This window comes from Phocoena sinus, chromosome 11 (genome assembly GCF_008692025.1).
Source record: "Phocoena sinus isolate mPhoSin1 chromosome 11, mPhoSin1.pri, whole genome shotgun sequence".
In the NCBI taxonomy this organism is placed as follows: domain Eukaryota; kingdom Metazoa; phylum Chordata; class Mammalia; order Artiodactyla; family Phocoenidae; genus Phocoena; species Phocoena sinus.
In genome coordinates, this window is record NC_045773.1 from 51,268,432 (window position 1) to 51,287,338 (window position 18,907).

Below are 18,907 nucleotides of genomic sequence, written 5' to 3' on the forward strand. Positions count from 1 at the left end.
ACTCTTGTCCTGTATTATTTTCAAGCAAATCCAACTCATAACATTTCATCTGTAATTATTCAATATATTTTTAAATTTTTTTTCACTGAAGTATAGTTGATTTACAGTGTTTCAGGTTTACAGCAAAGTGATTTAGTTTATATGCATATATATACATATATATGATCTTTTTCAGATTCTGTGCCATTATAGGTTATTACAAGATATTGAATATAATTCCCTGTGCTATACAGTAGGTCCTTTTTGTTATTCAACATATTTCTAAAGGGAAAAAAAATTTTTTTTTCCAATCACAACCACAATGCAATCATCACACCTTACATTTTTTTGCAAATAATTCTGTAATATCAAATATCCAGTTAGGGTTCAAATTTTCATAAATGTCATAATGTTTTATAAATGTTGTATATATATGTTTTAACAGTTTGTTTGAATCAGTATACAAATAAAGTCCAACAATTAGTTGTTATGTATTACAAGCCTGTTTAAATCTTTGTGTACTTCCAAGTACTTTTTTCCTTGTGTTTTATTTGTTGAATAAGTTGGGTAGTTTACCCTGAAAAGTTTCCCATATCCTGGATATTACTAATTCTTTTCCTGTGGTGTGGTTTAATGTGTTCTTCTGTCTTTATATCCTGTAAATTGGTAGTTGGATCTATAGACTTGATCAGATTTTTGGTGAGGGGTGGCAGGAGGAGCAAGACTACTTCATAGGTGGTGGTGTGTTCTGTTTACATAAGTCTCATCAGATCTGGCTGCCTCTCTTACCATGTAGATTATTTCCAGTATGAATTACTTTTTAGGTCATCTTAGGTAATAAGGTCACCTTAGGTAATAAGGTCATCTAAAAAATATGCATTTTGTTTACTTATTCATTTGCTTTCTACTTCCAGGGTTAACAAAAATTTTATTTGAATAAATTCTGTATCATTTTATGAAAGAAATGGTATTAACATATATTGACATATTTTGTGTGAGTGTATGTATATATGTTACATTATATATTTTTAAATTTATATTGAGATTATGTTTTTTTAAGTATTTAGAATTTTTATTCAATTTTGACATTCATACAGAATAGTGCATAAATTGTAAGTATGCAGCTCTGTAAGTTATCACAAAGTGAATACACACATGTATCTCCCACACAGGTGAAGAAGTAGAACATTACAACATTCCAGAATCCTCCCCAAATCTTTCTTAATCCTTGTCTTTTCTGTCCTTCCCAGAAGTAACCATAATCCTGACTCTATCACCATACGTTAGTTTTGCCTCTGTTTGAATTTTATATAAATGGAATCATATAGTGTATACTTTTTGTGTCTTTCTTCTTTCAGTTAACATTATCTCTTTAAGATTCATTTGGGTTGTTGGATCCAGCTGTAGTTCATTTTCATTGCCTTATAGTTCTCCTTTGTATGAGTAGGTCATACTTTATGAATCCATACTGTTGACGGACTTCTGAGTTGTTTTCATTTTGTAGCATTTATGAATTAATGTTGTTAGAAACATTCTTATGCATGTCTTTTGGTATACTTATGTATTTGTTCTCTTGGAATATATTTGAATGGAAGTGCTGGGCCATAGGGTATGTTTACCTTTAGTTGATATTCACAGACAGTTTTCCAGAGTGGCTGGAATATTGGATGATTTCATTTATATGAAATGGCCAGATATGGCAAATCTATAGAAAAGAAGTTAGATTAATGGTTGTGTAGGACTGAGGAAATTGGGAGGAATGGGGAGTGACTGCTAATGGGTACAGGGTTGTTTTTTGGGATGATGATGACATTCTGAAATTGATTGTGTACATCTCTGGCTTTATATTAAAAACCATTGAATTGTGCACTTTAAAGGGGTGAATTATATGGTATGAGTTTTATCTCAATAATTGGCTGTTATAAAGAAAGATAAGTTCTGTGATACCTAATTACCTCTTTCATATTGTACTTGAGATTTATTATTATGACTCTAAACTTAAATATGGACTTTGGATAGAGTTGCTTTTCCAATTTTATCCTAGTGCTTTACTGTTCTCTATCCTTATCCTGAATCAGAACTTTCCAGAGCTTTACAGGCCTCTGTTGTTTGGCCTCCTAAGTTGTGTTTTAGATATTCCAGCCTCTGTTGTATTTGCCGTCTGTTGAATTTCCTAAATTCTTTTTCTTCCTGAATTACTTAAAAGATCCCAGTCTCTTCTTTCTACTCTTACATTGTTCCTTTCCTCCTTTTCCATCAGATTATATGTGTAATGATCCTCCATTATGAATAAGCTTGTTTTTCTAAATAGCTGTATTATTATTTTATAATAGCTTTTTATTTCTTTTTCCTTTCTTTCTCCCTGTTACTGTTATATTTGCCTGATCTTTCAGTTGACCCCTCTTCCCATTAAAGCTGCCTGTATCTACATTCCTTGCTGTATATTTTATCTGTCCCACCTCAATTCCTTACCAACCCTCTTTTCTCTCAGAGCTTCCAGCCCTGAGTTTCCTACTCCCTTTTTGCTACTGAATAGCTGAGTGTTAATTTCATGCTTCTTAACATCTTGTTCTGCCTTTTTTCCCAGAGAGCTTTCCTAAATCCTCTCCTTTCTGTTTCTGGGCTGTCTGGTCTTCATTCTGAAGTCCCATCTTCCAATTCCAGTTTTCCCTCCCCTGTCTCATCTTGTCCATCTAGTCTCTGGGCAGCCTATCTAGTGTCTGCTCAATTCTCTGGAAGGTAACTTACTTTGTAGGATGAAGGGACCTGTGTCTTTTGACTGCAGTGCTTTCAGATGTGTGAATATTTGTTGAATTTAATGGGGGTAAGAGCTGAAGTTAAGGTTTAGAAATCCCATTATAATGAATTCCTAGAAGGTTTTCAACTAAAAAAAATTTTTTTAGACCAAACAGTATTTTCAACCTCAATTTACAAGTAAAAAATGACAGGATGTGGACCAAGGCTTAACTAAGGTTTTAGAAGTGAAATCATGACAGAACCATTGATGTGAGAAAAACATTTGGCAATTAAAGACTTAACCCAAATCTCTAAGGCATAATTTAAGAATCATAGTGGGACTTACCTGGTGACACAGTGGTTAAGGATCCGCCTGCCACTGCAGGGGACACAGGTTCGAGCCCTGGTCCAGGAAGATCCCACGTGCCACGGAGCAATTAATCCCATGTGCCACAACTACTGAGCCTGTGCTCTAGAGCCGATGTGCCACAACTGCTGAAGCCCGCGTGCCTAGAGCCCATGCTCCACAACAAGAGAAGCCACTGCAATGAGAAGCCTGTGCACCGCAACGAAGAGTAGCCCCAGCTCGCCGCACCTAGAGAAAGCCCGCGTGCAGCAACAAAGACCTAATGCAGCCATAAATAAATAAATAAATTTAAGAAAAAAGAATAAATCATAGCATGATATAATATTGGAAAGTAAAAATTAGTGCTGTCAGCATGATCCCATGATCATGGTCTGAAAAAAATTTATATATAAATATAAAACATCGGAAAGCATGCAGTTAAATAAGTTCTCTGGATGGTGGGATTGTGGTTTTTTTCTTTGTTCCTATTTATATTTCCTAATTTTCTTCTATAATGAGTATACATTGCTTTTGTAATAAGAAACACTTTTTTTAAAGAGGTGATAGTAGAAGTGTATTATCTGAATATAAAATCAGAAGTGCTAATAGAATTGCTGTTGAATTAAAATAGGTTAACAGGAAAAACATCAGATTATCCGTCATATCAGCATCACTTTAATTTCTGACATATTTCATTGTTTTTATGTTTGCCTTAAGTTTCCTTAGCATGATTTTTATGTAATTTTAAAAAATGTCTTGGTTACTGAGTATATTCATTATAAGGTTGGAACTAAAGTATTGGGTTGGCCAAAAAGTGCCTTCGGTTTTTAAGTAAAAATAAAAGACACATTTTTCATTTTCACCAAGAACTTTATTGAACAGCGTACTCACCCTTTTGTTCCACTATCTTCTGCCATTTTTCAGGCAACTTCATAATTCCATCTTGCCAAAACTTTTTATCTTTTTGAGCAAAGAACTGTTCCAGGTGCCTTTAACAGTCTTCCAGGGAGTGGAAATTTTTTCCATTAAGAGAATTTTGTAAAGATCTAAATTAATGGAAATCCAAAGGTGCAATGTCTGGTGAATACAGCAGATGAATCAGAACTTCCCAGCCAAGCTGTAACAGTTTTTGCCTAGTCGTCAAAGAAACATGCGGTCTTGTGTTATCCTGATGGAAGATCATGCGTTTTCTTTTGTCACTTTTCGTCGAGTAACTCACTTAACTCATGTGAAACGCAGACATCAAAGTGATTAACATAATCAAACTGGTGCAAATGAATTTCAGTGCTTGATTTGGATATTTTCAGTATGTTGGCTATCTCCTGTGTTGAGAACAATGTTGATTGGTCTCAATGTCTCAATTTGATCGCTGTCAACTTCAACTGGTCTGCCTGAACGTGGAGCATAGTTCAGCAAGAAATCTCCCGCATGAGACTTCACAAACCACTTTTGACACGTTAGATCAGTCACAGCACCTTCTCCATACACTGCCCAAACCTTTTTTTGCATTTCATCTGCGTTTTTACCTTTCTTGAAATAATAAAGCATAATATGCTGAAAATGTTGCTTTTTTTTTTTTTTTTTGCGGTACGCGGGCCGCTCACTGCTGTGGCCTCTCCCGTTGTGGAGCCCAGGCTCCGGACGAGCAGGCCCAGTGACCATGGCTCACGGGCCTAGCCGCCCCGTGGCATGTGGGATCCTCCTGGACCAGGGCACGAACCTGCGTTCCCTGCATTGGCAGGCGGACTCCCAGCCACTGTGCCACCAGGGAAGCCCCTTGATGTCTTTTTTTAAATGCACGCTGGTACGACAGCTGTCACATACAGTCTAACAAAATTGTTTCAAATGAAGTTAAAGACAACTAAGTGCTACTAGAGCCATCGTATGGAAAATACCGAATGAACCTTTTGGCCAACCGAATATTTTTGATGGGTTTGGGGAAATAATTTTATGATGAAAATATGAAACTACTTTGTGTGAAAGTTACCTTTTTTTAAAAATTGAGGTATTGTTGATGGTACAATATTATATAAGTTTTGGGGGTACAACATAGTGATTCACAATTTTTAAAGGTTATATTCCATTTATGGTCATTATAAAATATTGGCTGTATTCCCTGTGTTGTACTATGTATCCTTGTAGCTTATTTATTTTATACATCGTAAACCCCTACACTTGAAGGTTACCTTTTCACAAATACACCTGCGAGTGTGTAGAGTGCTACCTGTATTTGACTGCTTTGCTCTACTGAAGAGATGCATTTTGTGTCTGCTTTCAGTGAGTTAATTGTAAAAGAGAGTTGTATAGAGCTAACTGAATCCTTGGAATTGTTTTTTCTCAGGGAGATGGTGAAGGAAATTGTTTCTAATTAAAACTGTATGTAAAACAAACAAATAAAATTTATTCTTTATTCCCAGATTAGAAATGATACTTGGCAAATTTGATGAAGTGCAAAATTCAGGTGGCGTGATTTTGAGTGCCTGCAAAGGTAAGAATAATTAAGTTATTCCAGTTCTCAAACATTTCTAAGATTATTTAGCAAAGTTTTAGACACTAAAATATGTCTTCTAGTCAACTATTATATCACTGATTCAGCAGATTTGACTTTGTGGCTTAAAACTTGTTTAGGATAACAAAGTCTTTACATCCTGCTGATCATTACCTATCCTCTGATTCTTTTGGAGTAAGTGAAAATTTAATAATGGGTTAATTGTGTAAAATGATACTACTCTTTTGCCTTATATTTGGTATCTTCTGAGTTGAAGGTATGATGACCCTCTTGCCTTCTATGTTCTGTGCACAAAATGTGTTTTTTACTCCCAGAGTAATTGTGTTTTTTTAAAAATTAATTAATTATTATTATTATTTTTTTCTTGTGGTACGTGGGCCTCTCACTGTTGTGGCCTCTCCCGTTGCGGAGCACAGGCTCCGGACGCACAGGCTCAGCAGCCATGGCTCACGGGCCCAGCCGCTCCGCAGCATGTGGGATCTCCCTGGACCGGGGCATTAACCCATGTCCCCTGCATCGGCAGGCGGACTCTCAACCACTGCGCCACCAGGGAAGCCCAATTTATTTTTTTAATTGAAGCATAGTTGATTTACAGTGTTGCGTTAATTTCTGCTGTATAGCACAGTGACTCAGTATATACATGTATGTTTTTTTTTTTTTTTGGCCGCGTTGGGTCTTTGTTGCTGCGCATGGGCTTTCTCTAATTGCCTTGAGTGGGGGCTGCTCTTCACTGTGGTGCACGGGCTTCTTATTGCGGTGGCTTCTCTTGTTGCGGAGCACAGGCTCTAGGCGCGTGGGCTTCAGTAGTTGTGGCACGTGAGCTCAGTAGTTGTGGCTCGCGGACTCTAGAGCACAGGCTCAGTAGTTGTGGTGCACGGGCTTAGTTGCTCCGCGGCATGTGGGATCTTCCCGGACCAGGGCTTGAACCTATGTCCCCTGCATTGGCAGGCAGATTCTTAACCACTGAACTACCAGGGAAGTCCTCTACATTCTTTCTTATTTTCTTTTCCATGATGGTTTATCCCAGGATATTGAATATAGATCCCTGTGCTATACAGTAGGACCTTGTTGTTTATTCATTCTATGTGTAATAGTTTTCATCTACTAACCCCAGATTCCCAATCCATCCCTTCCCCACCTCCCCTCCCCCTTTGTAACCACAAGTCTGTTCTCTCTGTGAGTCTGTTTCTGTTTCATAGATAGGTTCATTTGTGCCATATTTTAGATTCCATTTATAAGTGATATCATGTGTTTGTCTTTCTCTTTCTGACTTCACTTAGTATGATAATCTATAGTTGCATCCATGTTGCTGCAAATGGCATTATTTTGTTCTTTCTTATGGCTGAGTAGTATTCCATTGTATATATGTACCACATCTTCTTTATCCATTCACCTGTCAACGAACATTTAGGTTGCTTTCATTGTAGACTTTTTTTTTTTTTTTTTTTTTTTTTTTTTGCGGTACACAGGCATCTCACTGTTGTGGCCTCTCCCACTTACGGAGCACAGGCTCCGGACGCGCAGGCTCAGCGGCCATGGCTCACGGGCCCAGCCGCTCCGCGGCACGTGGGATCCTCCCAGACCGGGGCACGAACCCGAGTCCCCTGCATCGGCAGGCGGACTCTCAACCACTGCGCCACCAGGGAAGCCCCATTGTAGACTTTTTAATGATGGCCATTCTGACTGTTGTGAGGTGGTACCTCATTGTAGTTTTGATTTGCATTTATTTAATAATTAGTGATGCTGAGCATCTTTTCATGTGCCTCTTGGCCATCTGTATTGTGTGTCTTCTTTAGAGAAATATCTGTTTAGGTCTTCTGCCCATTTTTATTTATTTATTTTTTTTGTGTTTTTTTTGTACACGGGCCTCTCACTGTTGTGGCCTCTCCCATTGCAGAGCACAGGCTCCAGATGCGCAAGCTCAGCGGCTGTGGCTCACGGGCCTAGCCGCTCCGCAGCATGTGGGATCCTCCCGGACCGGGGCACGAACCCGTGTCCCCTGCATCGGCAGGCGGACTCTCAACCACTGCGCCACCAGGGAAGCCCCTTCTGCCCATTTTTCGATTAGTTTTTTTTTTTTGTTTTTGTTGAGTTATATGAACTGTTTGTATATTTTGGAAATTAAGCCCTTGTTGGTTGCATCGTTTGCAATTATTTTTTCCCGTTCCATATGTTGTCTTTTTCTGTGTGTGTGTGTGTGTGTGTGTGTGTGTGTTTTTAATGGTTTCCTTTGCTGTGCCAAAGCTTGTAAGTTTGATTAGGTCCCATTTGTTTATTTTTGTTTTTAATTTCTATTGCCTTGGGAGACTGCTAAGAAAACAATGGTACGATTTATGTCAGAGAATGTTTTGCCTATGATCCCAGAGTAGTTGTTTTAGTTAGATGCTTTTAGTAGAAATTGTAGGGTTGATTACTCTGTTACACCTATGTGTAGTGTATCAGTGATCATACTAGTGAAGAGACACAGCCATAGGAACTTAACCAGTGTAATCATTTTTGGCTTCTTAATTAGAATGAGACCAAATTGGAACTCAAGGAGGTTTGGAGTTGGTATCTGGCATTTATTTGATTTTGTGGCTGCTCTTCTTTTTGTAACATTGCTAAATTGTGTTTGGTCTTATTGGGTAGCATTTACCTTCAATCCTTAAGTATTAATTAACCATACATGTGAAGAATATATGCTATTTCCAAAGATAGTATAGGTGGTTCTTCTACCTGGGAAAGTAGGTTCATATTAAAGATAGTATGCTTAGCTTAGTAATGTGCATGATGTTGGAGAAAAAATTTGGTGTATGAGTTGTTATAGTCAAATAATAAGAAAGCTAGTTACTAATATAATTTGGTTCTCTTTTGCTGGATAAACCAAGACCAAGCCTTGTTGTATTGCAGGAAGGCAGATGGAGTGAGAGAATTTAGTGTTAAAAAGATTGTGTCTACCTTAATTCAAACTTAGTTACAGAAGCATAAATTAACTTCAGCACTACGAGTCCTCACCCTGATTGCCAGCTGTTTCTCACTCCTCTTCTCTAAATAGAAGGTGTTTTAAGTACCTTGTCCTTATTTTTCCAGCCGTTACCACTGTCCATTTCCATAGAAACCAGAAACAGCAAGAAGATGGAGAATTGTTAAAATTCCTTGAATTAAGTTTGTGTGTTTTCATATCATTTACACTACATACTCATTTATGTATTCCAGACTCTGTAGTTACAGCCCTATGAAGAAAAGTATAATGCGTACTAAAAATTTAAGATATTTATTATTTGGATATGGTTTATTTTGAAAGTATTGTCCTTGTATTTTGTGAGGTTATTTCTGTTACCTTCAAAATAGAAGATTTTTTTGTTTCCTATTCTTTTAGCTCCCATTTCTTTTTCTTTTCATTATCTCTCCACAAACAGGGACGTTTAGGGTTAGCATCTGGCATTTATTTCTCTTGGAGAGAGTTTTCAGAAACCTTTCTGTTTTGGAGATTATAATTTGAATATTGCAAGTATAGTCAAATGTGAACGTTAAAGTCTATAATACTTATTGGTGTGTAAAAATTGGTCATGATGATTTTGATGACAGTATTAAGCTGTCATTGAAAAATACTTTAATGGCTCTGTTAATAAGGGATGAGACTATAAGAGGAAAGCCCATTTATCATGTTGGTAGGTCCCAGGGCCCAAGCCTCTTTTTCCCCTTGTCTTTATTCTCTTTCAGTGATTTAATCCAGACCAAAAGCTTCAAATGATAACTGTTTGCTGATGACTCCTAAATATGTAGTTCTAGCCCTCATTTATCTCTCTGTGCTCTAGATCTGGGAGCCTGTGGCCTCGACGACATTTCCATTTGGATGTCTAAGAGACATCTCAGGCTTAACAGGTCCAAAAGTTAAAGCCTGTTGTCTCTTCCTTTCCCTCAAAACTGTTCTTCCCCCAGTTTACCCATTTCAGTCAGTGGCACCACCATCAGCTCAGGCTAGGAAATTTCCTGATTAGAATTAGTTAGCGTTGATCTCCCATTCTAACTAGTCATTTTTGCCTCTGAAATTCTAATATATGCCAAATTTGCTTATTTTTTTCCATCTCCACTGCTAAAACCCTACTCTAAGTTTCCTTTAGCTTTTTTTTTTTTCTTTCCTTTTTTTTTTTGCGGTACGCGGGCCTCTCACTGTTGTGGCCTCTCCCGTTGCGGAGCACAGGCTCCGGACGCGCAGGCTCAGCGGCCATGGCCCACGGGCCCAGCCGCTCTGCGGCATGTGGGATCTTCCTGGACCGGGCACGAACCCGTGTCCCCTGAATCGGCAGGCAGACTCTCAACCACTGCGCCACCAGGGAAGCCCTCCTTTAGCTTTTACCTGCATCACTGCAATAGATTTCTGTTTTATGTTTGACCCCTGGAATCTATTTTCTACCCAGAGGTGAGAGTGGTCTTCTTAAAATATAGACGGATTATGTCACAACAGTGAAGAAGACAGTTAAAGTTTTTGCCTCGAGGAGCCTACATTCTAGTGAGAGAGATAGATCATAAACAAGTAAACAAATGGATATCCAGAGTGATTACAGTTGGTAATGAAAGAAATACAACTACTCTTTGTTTAATGAATTTAATGAAATTAAATTATTCCTTAAAATCCTTGCTGCTAAGTGAAAAGCCATTAAATGAAAAAGTTATTTCTTAATTTTTCCTAACTAACATTATGTTATGTTTCATCCCAACCCAAGATGCTTGAATAATTTTCACAGGTAGAAAAATACATCAATTGAGCACTGAAAACAAATTTTTATAACTAGCAATTTGAAGGCAAATAAATAGTTTATACCTAAAATAGTGTAATGAAGGTTTATTCAACTCCTTTTTTATTTCTGCACAATTTTTCCCCACATAATTTTCAGTCCCTCTTGGCTCATTGTTATTGTGCACTCAAACTAAAACTTGAAAATAAAGTTATAGACCAGGAACACATCTAGGACAAAATAAAGGCTCATCATGGAAACTTGTGGAAATAGTTCATGCACACAACAGATTGAAGAGCTATTAAAGATACCACCTCTTTTCTCTCTTACTTGGTGTACATATGCAAAGCAAATTATTGTGAGTTCACCCAAACATGGCATTCTATTTGGATTTGTTTCATCTGATATTCTGTGACTAGAAACTATTATGGTAAGTAAAAATTTTTAATGTGTCTTTGCCTGAAACCATAATAATAAAATATCACACTTCTTATAATATATTCATTGAGGGTGTTTGGGGATGAAAAAATCATTTTACTAAATACAGACAAAAACCCAGAGGATTTGTTGTAAAGGTGGTATAACTTTTTAAGAGCCACTGCAGTTAAAAGTTATCATCTACACAGTCATTAAGTGAAGTAAATAGGGTATGGAGATGTGAAGTAACTCAGTGATGCCACTTTAGATAGAATAGTGGGGCAAGCGTCTCTCAGAGTTGACATATTTGAATTGAGACTTGATAAAGGAGAATGAGCTAGTCATTGGGTACATGGTAGGAAAAATGCTTTGGGCAGAGAAAATGTGACCATAAAGGCCTAGAGGTGGAAAAGGTCTTAGTGTATTTGAAGAAAGGAAGGAAGGCCAGGGCTGACTGGAGCCTAGTGAGGCTAGGGCTCTGTTGGAAGGGAGACTGTGTATGAGAAAAATTGGAAAAGTAAGCAGGAACCATTATATGAGGGTCTTGTAGGCCTTGGGAAGAGTTTGGTAGACTTCTGGGAGTAGGAAGGGTTTTAGGCTGGAGAGGCATGTCGTAAGTGAGAGTGACATGGCTCAACACTATCTTACATACATTTATTGTTTGGAAAAATTGTCTGTTACTTTATTTCCTCTTCCTTCTGCCTCTTCTCCCTTTATACATGTCTTGATACATAACTTTACATCTCATGCTTTTGTCTCTGATTTCTTTCATTATTGCCATATCTACGCTTTTAAGTTTTGATTGAACTCTTTGACTTGATTTTCTAGAGCATTAGTTCAGCACACTCAAGAACACAAAGTAAATTCTATTATCAGAGATTTGAGCATGTCGTTTAATTTGGGAATAGTGAGAAATGCATGGCATTTTTTTTTTGTCGAGGAGTAAGTTAGGCAGAATCCTTAAGTGCAATGGAATTAGCTCTGCTATTAGAAGGAAACTGGATTTAAAATTAATCAAATCATGGCTGAAAGAAGGCAACACCAGCCCTGTAGGAAGGAAAAGACTGAAAGTTGCAGGCCCCCCTGTGATTATGGCAGGGTCTGGTGTTTTCTAGACAGGCTTCTATGCTAACTGAGATACAAGCGCAGACGTATTGGTGGCTGTGACTGCAAGTCTTTTTCTTTTTCACTGAAAAAACTATGCATAATTCTGATTTGTCAAGTGTGTGTAGGACCTAATGCAGTCTTGACATGTAATCATTGTAAAATATTTCCCAGCTTCTCTCTTTGAAAACAGTTGCTAGGAAAAGCATTGTTTTAGGAGGCTGGCAATAAACGAAACCACAGAAATTAGGCTTTGAAATTACCTTGATATTTGGCAAAAGAGGTAATGAGGTAACTTGCAGTCTAGTTTATAACATACCCTTTGGTGAAAAGCAAAGTAGCCCTTTTCTTAGGTTGATTTAAAAATGTATCTGTTTGTGACCATGAGCTCCAGGGCCTTCTTGGAGCTTGACAATGTGCTGATGGTTGTGCAGCTTGGATGGGGTGCTCGGTGTCCCTGCAGCTGCGCACTGGCCAGGTTCTGTCTCCTCCACCAGAAGCAAGCTTTGTTCCGTGTGGCCCTGCCGTCTGCATACAGAGCAGCCTTTGATGGGCTGCCTTTGACGTGATTTGTTTACGGCAGCCAGAAATGCTGCTTGCATAATGAGAGCAGTTAATCATGGAAACTGAGCTCTTCCTGTTTGTGCACTTCTAGCAGTCTTCTGTTGTAAATATTAAAAGGTAACGGCAAAAGGATGAAAACCTTTTAAAAAGGCACAAATCAGTTAATTCATCAGATCATGTGATTGCTACTGATTACATGGATATCTTTAGGGAAGCAGAAAATGATTGCTGAACACATGCCTTGTGTTTTGATGATTGCATTAAAAGTCCCCCAGTGGGATGGCATTTATTGGCTCTCAGAGCTTTTCTGACATTAAATTTCAGGCAGCCAGCACAAGGAGAAACACCATAACGTATATCTAACCTCATATGTGCAGTTAAAGAATAATCTTGATCAAGCTCTGCTAGGCTTTGCTAAATAGACGAGGGCTTTCAGCAAGACCCCAGACTTTTATTTTGAAGTGGAGTAGCAGCTGTTGGCTATTGCGGTGCAGAGCTGCAGCGGCCTGGGTCACACAGAGCTCCGGGTGTCTGCAGGGTGTCTGCAGGCTGCAGGCCGAGCCCAGTGGCGCAGGCACCGAGCTGCATTTATTTGCTGTGCTGTTTGACCTGTTGGTTTGAGAGAGCTCCCTGGACCATCTGAATGGCTATGGGAGATGGTGAGTAAGATTTATTTTTCTTTTTTTTGCTTCTGCTATACACTTCCTTTTAAAGTGACAGTCATCTGCTGTATAAGAAATATATTTCTCCCTAAAGAACGGACACTTTGTGTGTGTGTGTGTGTGTATATACACACACACTCGTATGTTCATGTGTGCACGTGTGTGCGTACTTGTCATTTGGTATCTTTTTCTACTTGATATGTCTGTATGGGATCTGGCAAATACAAGATGACAGTTTATCCTGCAACCCAAGCAAACCCTCTGTCTTTGGTGGTGGATATAAAGGGATGTTGGAAGAAACATGGAATAATATAAAAGCTTTGAAGAGAGAACATGGCCTTTGGAAGAATGACAGATTTGGCAGGAAGGTTTAGTTAGCTAGCTTGATATCTTTCCTGTTGTATTTGACAACAAGTAGAATTCTGTGGTGATAAAGTATATAAAGAAGCAAAATGGCTTGCCATGGGCACTGTTTCAATTGATATGCTTGTGATTTGTCAGTGTCCCTAGTAAATAGTTCTCTAGAAAATATTTAGTCTTTTACAAATTCTATACAGGTATAATTTGATCAAAAATTGATTTTGCCAGTGTTTTATTGTGATAAGAATAATTTTAAAAACATATATAGTGCTGTATAGTTTTCCAAAGCACCTGAGTATACTTATTGTACATTAACTCCTAAGGTACAAATAACTGTGAAGCGTACAGAGTGTTTGGGTATTTCCATTTCACAGATTGGAAAACTAAGGCTTGTTGAGATTATAAGTCCCAGATCCAGGCACAAAGCAAACCAGAATCAAATCTGGAGCCTCAAATGTGCATTCAGTATTGTCCTTCATAACACTTAATACTTGAGCATTTTTTTTCATTATTAAACATTTTGTTAAGATGCTTAGAGGTATACTTTATAATTACATCAACACCAGAGATGTGTAAGAAGGGGAATTTGAGGTTACTTCAAAAATGTTTTGTGTATTTTTCACTATGTTCTTTAGGAAGACTGGTCTGTATTTGGGAGTTTTAACTCTAACAGTTTCAGCTTCCTTTATGACTGTATAATGACTTCTCTCTAAGGAGTTTGCCCCCTTGGGACGATGAGGAATAGGGTACAAACTTACCAAAAGGATGATATTGGTAAACAGTCATTTAAACTTTTATACACATGTTAATGGAAATATGATACTAAATCTGGTTTTGCATATTGTTATAGTTTATCCCAAGAATTTACGTAAATATTTTATATGTCCTTATAGAAATAAATAACAATATAAACTTCTAATTTTTAAGGCAAAAGCCATCAAAGTTAACAAATTAAGTTCTTATATACTTAATGGCATTGCCAAGTTTGTTTGTTTGTTATTTCTAAACCTTAATTTACAAGCAACTCTAAATATTGCATTTGATTTGGGTTGTATCCAGATTTTATTTCTTTTTTAAGCATTATAAGTTCAATGGCTATCAATGTATATTTATTTAATTTTTCTTTTTTCAAGTAATACTGAATACATTCAGACTGTATAGGAATGCACTGATTTTTAAAAAATCAAAGTAACAACCTCATAAAGCTCAGAGGGTAACCTTCTTGCATATTCTCTTCTTTAAAATGGAAATACTTTTATTGGATTTTTATTGATAAAGTAATATATCTTTATTAAAAAATTAAACACCTAAACAGTAGTAACAGGTTATCTTGGGATTTATAGTTCTTAACAGTTTCATATATACTTCTCTGTATATTAGTCTCTCTCACGTAATACACATACATCATACTAGTATCATGTGAACACATACAATAAATGGATTATGTTATTCCTAACCTATTTTGTTTCTTATTCTTTAATACACAAATATCTTCTATTTTTAAAAATTCAAACAATGCAGATAAAGCAAAAATCCTCTCAGAACCACCTCCAAGCCCCAAGGCCAGGGATAAGCAGAGATGAGCACTTTTATTAGTTTGGAGTTTGTCTTTTTATACCTTTTACTCTGCCTTACATATATATTAAGTATCAAAATGAATTATTTTGTTTTTGACCATGTTTACATAAATGGCATCATTCTTAACATATTTTTGCCATTTACTATGTCTACTCAATATCGCATAGTGATCTTTTTTTATGTAACTGTTTTATTTGTTTGAACTGTTGCACAGTATTCCATAGTATGGATATATCATAACCATTTCTTTGTGGAATTTCAGATTGCTTAATCACATGTAACTTTTCTAAATGATTCTGAAATAAACATCTTTGTACAAATCGTGTGTGTGTGCACATATATATTTTTTTAAATAATTGGAAGTTGAATTTCTGGATCAAAGTTTTTATTCATTTCAAATTGTGTTAGCTATCTCTAATTTCCTCCCAAAGAGGCTTTACCACTTACATTCCCACCAATAGTGCCTTCTATCTTGCATTCTTTTGAGTTCTCATTATTATTAATCTTTTTAAAATTTGCCTATCAGATGGGTGAAAAATATCTCACCCTTTTAAAAAACATCTCTTCTTTCTAATAAGGTTGATCATCTTCATACGTTTGGTTATTTGTATTTTCTTTTTTGTGGATTGCTTTCTGGCATCTTTAGCCAACTTTCTGGTTTTGACTTTTTTGTTTACTTATAGTTGCTCTGTATGTTCTGGCTATTAATCTGTTATCTATTAAATATATAAGCTTAACTTCAAGGCCATATGAAAGATTTTATTTATTAACTGTTTTATTTCTGGACAAATTCGTATTTGTGAAGTACTGTAATGACTAACGATTGAAGAGTTGTCAGGGGTGGCTTTTTCAGGTGCCTTTCTGTTTAGTTGTCTTTATCCTCACCTAAGAATATAAAACCAGGCAGTCAGATGATTGTGAAGTAGCTCTGGGCAGTCAAACCAGATAGAGTTAAAAACCTGTAGGATTATTATGTGGCTCTGAGCCCTGAAATCTGCCTCAAAAGCTCACGAGAGGAATTTGGCCTTTTGTTGTTATGCTGCAGAGTGGCTGGAAAGAAATAAGATTTTGTTGCAAATAGACTGTTTCTAAACTTTAAATATTTCAACACAATCTATTATTCCAAACACTGAATCTCTTAAAAAATCCATACAAGCGATGACATAACCTTGGCGTTCTATAGGTAAGCCTTTTGGGACCACTCCAAACTGACATATAACTACTGGTTTGGGGGATAGGGAACAATAGCAAGAAATTAATGTTGAATAGATCTCTATTCTTCGAAACCCTTGAATATTCTATGTGATACACTAGGATTGGATAATTTAAGTCACTGAAAGAAAGCAACCCTTTAACTTACTGGCCAAAAGGCCAAGCTTTTCTTCTAGGAGCAGTAAGGGAAAAAAAGAGTCTATGAGGAGAAAAAGTAAATTACAAGGGAGAAAAAAAATGGGCATTCAGCAGCAATAAAGGCAGATAAGTAGTGGGAACTAAGATTGAAAATCTTCTTGATACAGACCCATTTACCCATCTGGGTGCAAAGTGTTGGACATCAGTAGCAAGTTATCCTCAAACATGATGTTGCTAATGAACCTGAATCTTCAAGAAAAGATTTACATCTTTTCTTTGTATACATGTAGGATGTATAGTAGATGTTCTTGACAGCTGTTATAACCAAGCTGTAGCTGTCATGAAATTTTAACTACCTGAAATGACTACATTTTGTAAAGGTCCTAAATAAGCCTTATTATGAGGCTCATTTATTGTTTAGTTTGATATCATGGTTATCATGAAATATGTTGTTATTTACTTTTATTAATACCAAATAACGGTTTAAATTGTGTTTAGCTTTTTACTTCACTGAACTATTGAAGGTCTTAAATTTTTAAAGTCCCCTTTAAAGAGGAGGGTAAAAGTCTTCAAATATTTTTTAACTAGTGAGTTAATATCTACCTAGAAATTTTAAGATAGTTTATCAACTTTCTTGGCCTCTCTTAAACTTTGTATGGAATAAACTTTATTTTTAATAAATAAAATAATTAACTATTTAAGATTAACTGTGCTGTTTAACAGTATCTTCATGTGAATATTAAAATCTGGTGATTAGGGACTTCCCTGGTTAAGAATCTGCCTGCCAATGCAGGGGACACGGGTTCAATCCCTGGTCTGGGAAGATCCCACATGCCGCAGAGCAACTAAGCCTGTGTGCCACAACTCCTGAGCCTGCACCCTAGAGCCCGTGAGCCACAACTGCTGAGCCTGCGTGCCACAACTACTGAAGCCCATGTGCCTAGAGCCCGTGCTCCATAGCAAGAGAGGCCACCGCACTAAAGAAACCCCATGCGCAGCAACGAAGACCCAATGCAGCCAAATAACTAACTAACTAAATAAATAAAATTTATATTTTTAAAATCTGGTGATTATTTTATTTTGAAGCACTTTGATTTTCAGTTTCTAATCACTTTACTGAAATTTTTCATTTTAGTTTAAATTGAAGACATTCTTAGTTTTTACTATTTGATTATTTTACTTCTGAAAGCTTGTGATTCTCTTTAGCCCTGGGAAATCTTTTTTTTTTTTTTTTGGTGAGTTTCTCCCCTTCATTAGTTTTAGTCTCTCCTTATGGAATTATTATTCGTCAGATATTGAACCTTCTAGATTGATTCACTGTGTCTTTTATGTTTTGTATTCTTTCTTCCATTTATGCTTTTCTCTTTTATTCTGTGTTCTGGGAGATTTCCTTGACTTTCTTATCCAGTTCTTCTATTAAATTTTAATTTTGGCAAACAAAAGTTTAAATGGTTCTAAAAACTGTCTTTCCTTTTCTGGTGGTTCCATCTTTACAGAATGCACGTGCACACCTGTGTGTAAAATATGGAGCTCCCTGAGTTGGGCGTGGGAAGAGCTTAATGATGAAATCATTCCATAGGTTTTCAGTTGTTCCTTGCTAATCAGCTCTGTACTTGCTGGCTTAGAAACTGTCACTTCTGTCATTCTACAAGGTAGATCAGTTCTCTCTGCTGTTTGATTCTGCTTCTGAGAATTCTAAGTTGCAGCTTTGCTATGGTATTCTTCAAAAGCCTTCCATCCTTTTTATTTGCATCTTATAAGAAATTGTTGCTATCTTTAGGTGCTGATTTCACATACTCTCTGCCTTGCTTCATTTTCTTTGCTCTTATGATGTTGCTTATCATTTTTTTGTGTTCCATTGCAGGGTTCTGGGCAAGAGAGTAAACACACTTTCAATAAAGTGTGGGCAAGTGTTCAAATTACCATAAATTTTTAAGGAAAAACTTCAAACATACCCCGAAATAGAGAATATATTATGACAGACCTTCCTTACCACCCATTATCCAGCTTCAAGAAATTATCAATACATAGCCAATATTTATTCATCTGTATCCCTACCTATCTGCCTGAGCCCTACTATCCTGCTGGAGTGGGATGTGTTTGTGTGTACATACGCACATGCACTCCTACTCATATATAAAATAAAGTAAAACATCTTTTTAAGAGACACTTACAGTACCATTTTCACATCTAAAAAAATTAACCCATAGTATCAAATGTTCAGTGTTCACATTTCCTCGATTGTTTCATAAATATCTTTTGACAGTGAATTAGGATTCAAACAAGGCTCACCATTGCAGTTAGTTGATATATCTCTTAACCCTCTGTTCATCTCTTTTTTTCTCCACTTGCCATTTATTTGTTGAAGAAAAAAACATTTGAGAGTTGCCAGCATATATAGAAGATATTTAAAACTGTTGAGAATGGATGAAGCCATTTAGAAAGTGTGTTTAGAGAGAAGGAGGATGTTCAACATTTAGTGGTTGAGTAAAGGAGGAAGATACTGAGCTACAGGGACTTATGAGGTCAGAGGAAAGCCAAGGAGAGTATCCTATTGTAAAAGCAGAGTGGAGAGTGGACAACT

The 18,907-nt window shown here is 36.8% G+C and overlaps 1 protein-coding gene across 13 annotated transcripts in view; it reads left to right on the forward strand.

Annotated features, from left to right (window-relative positions):
- CLASP2 (cytoplasmic linker associated protein 2) overlaps window positions 1-18,907 on the forward strand; it is a 178,485-nt gene that overhangs the window by 26,545 nt on the left and 133,033 nt on the right. For 10 of the 13 annotated variants that reach the window (XM_032648259.1, XM_032648263.1, XM_032648260.1 and 7 more), the window contains one exon: window positions 5,479-5,549. In XM_032648259.1, the coding sequence (XP_032504150.1) occupies window positions 5,479-5,549 (71 nt within the window). Of the gene's footprint in view, window positions 1-5,478; window positions 5,550-12,886; window positions 13,033-18,907 lie in introns of those variants that run through there. The other 3 variants (XM_032648268.1, XM_032648270.1, XM_032648267.1) reach the window with 2 other exon arrangements.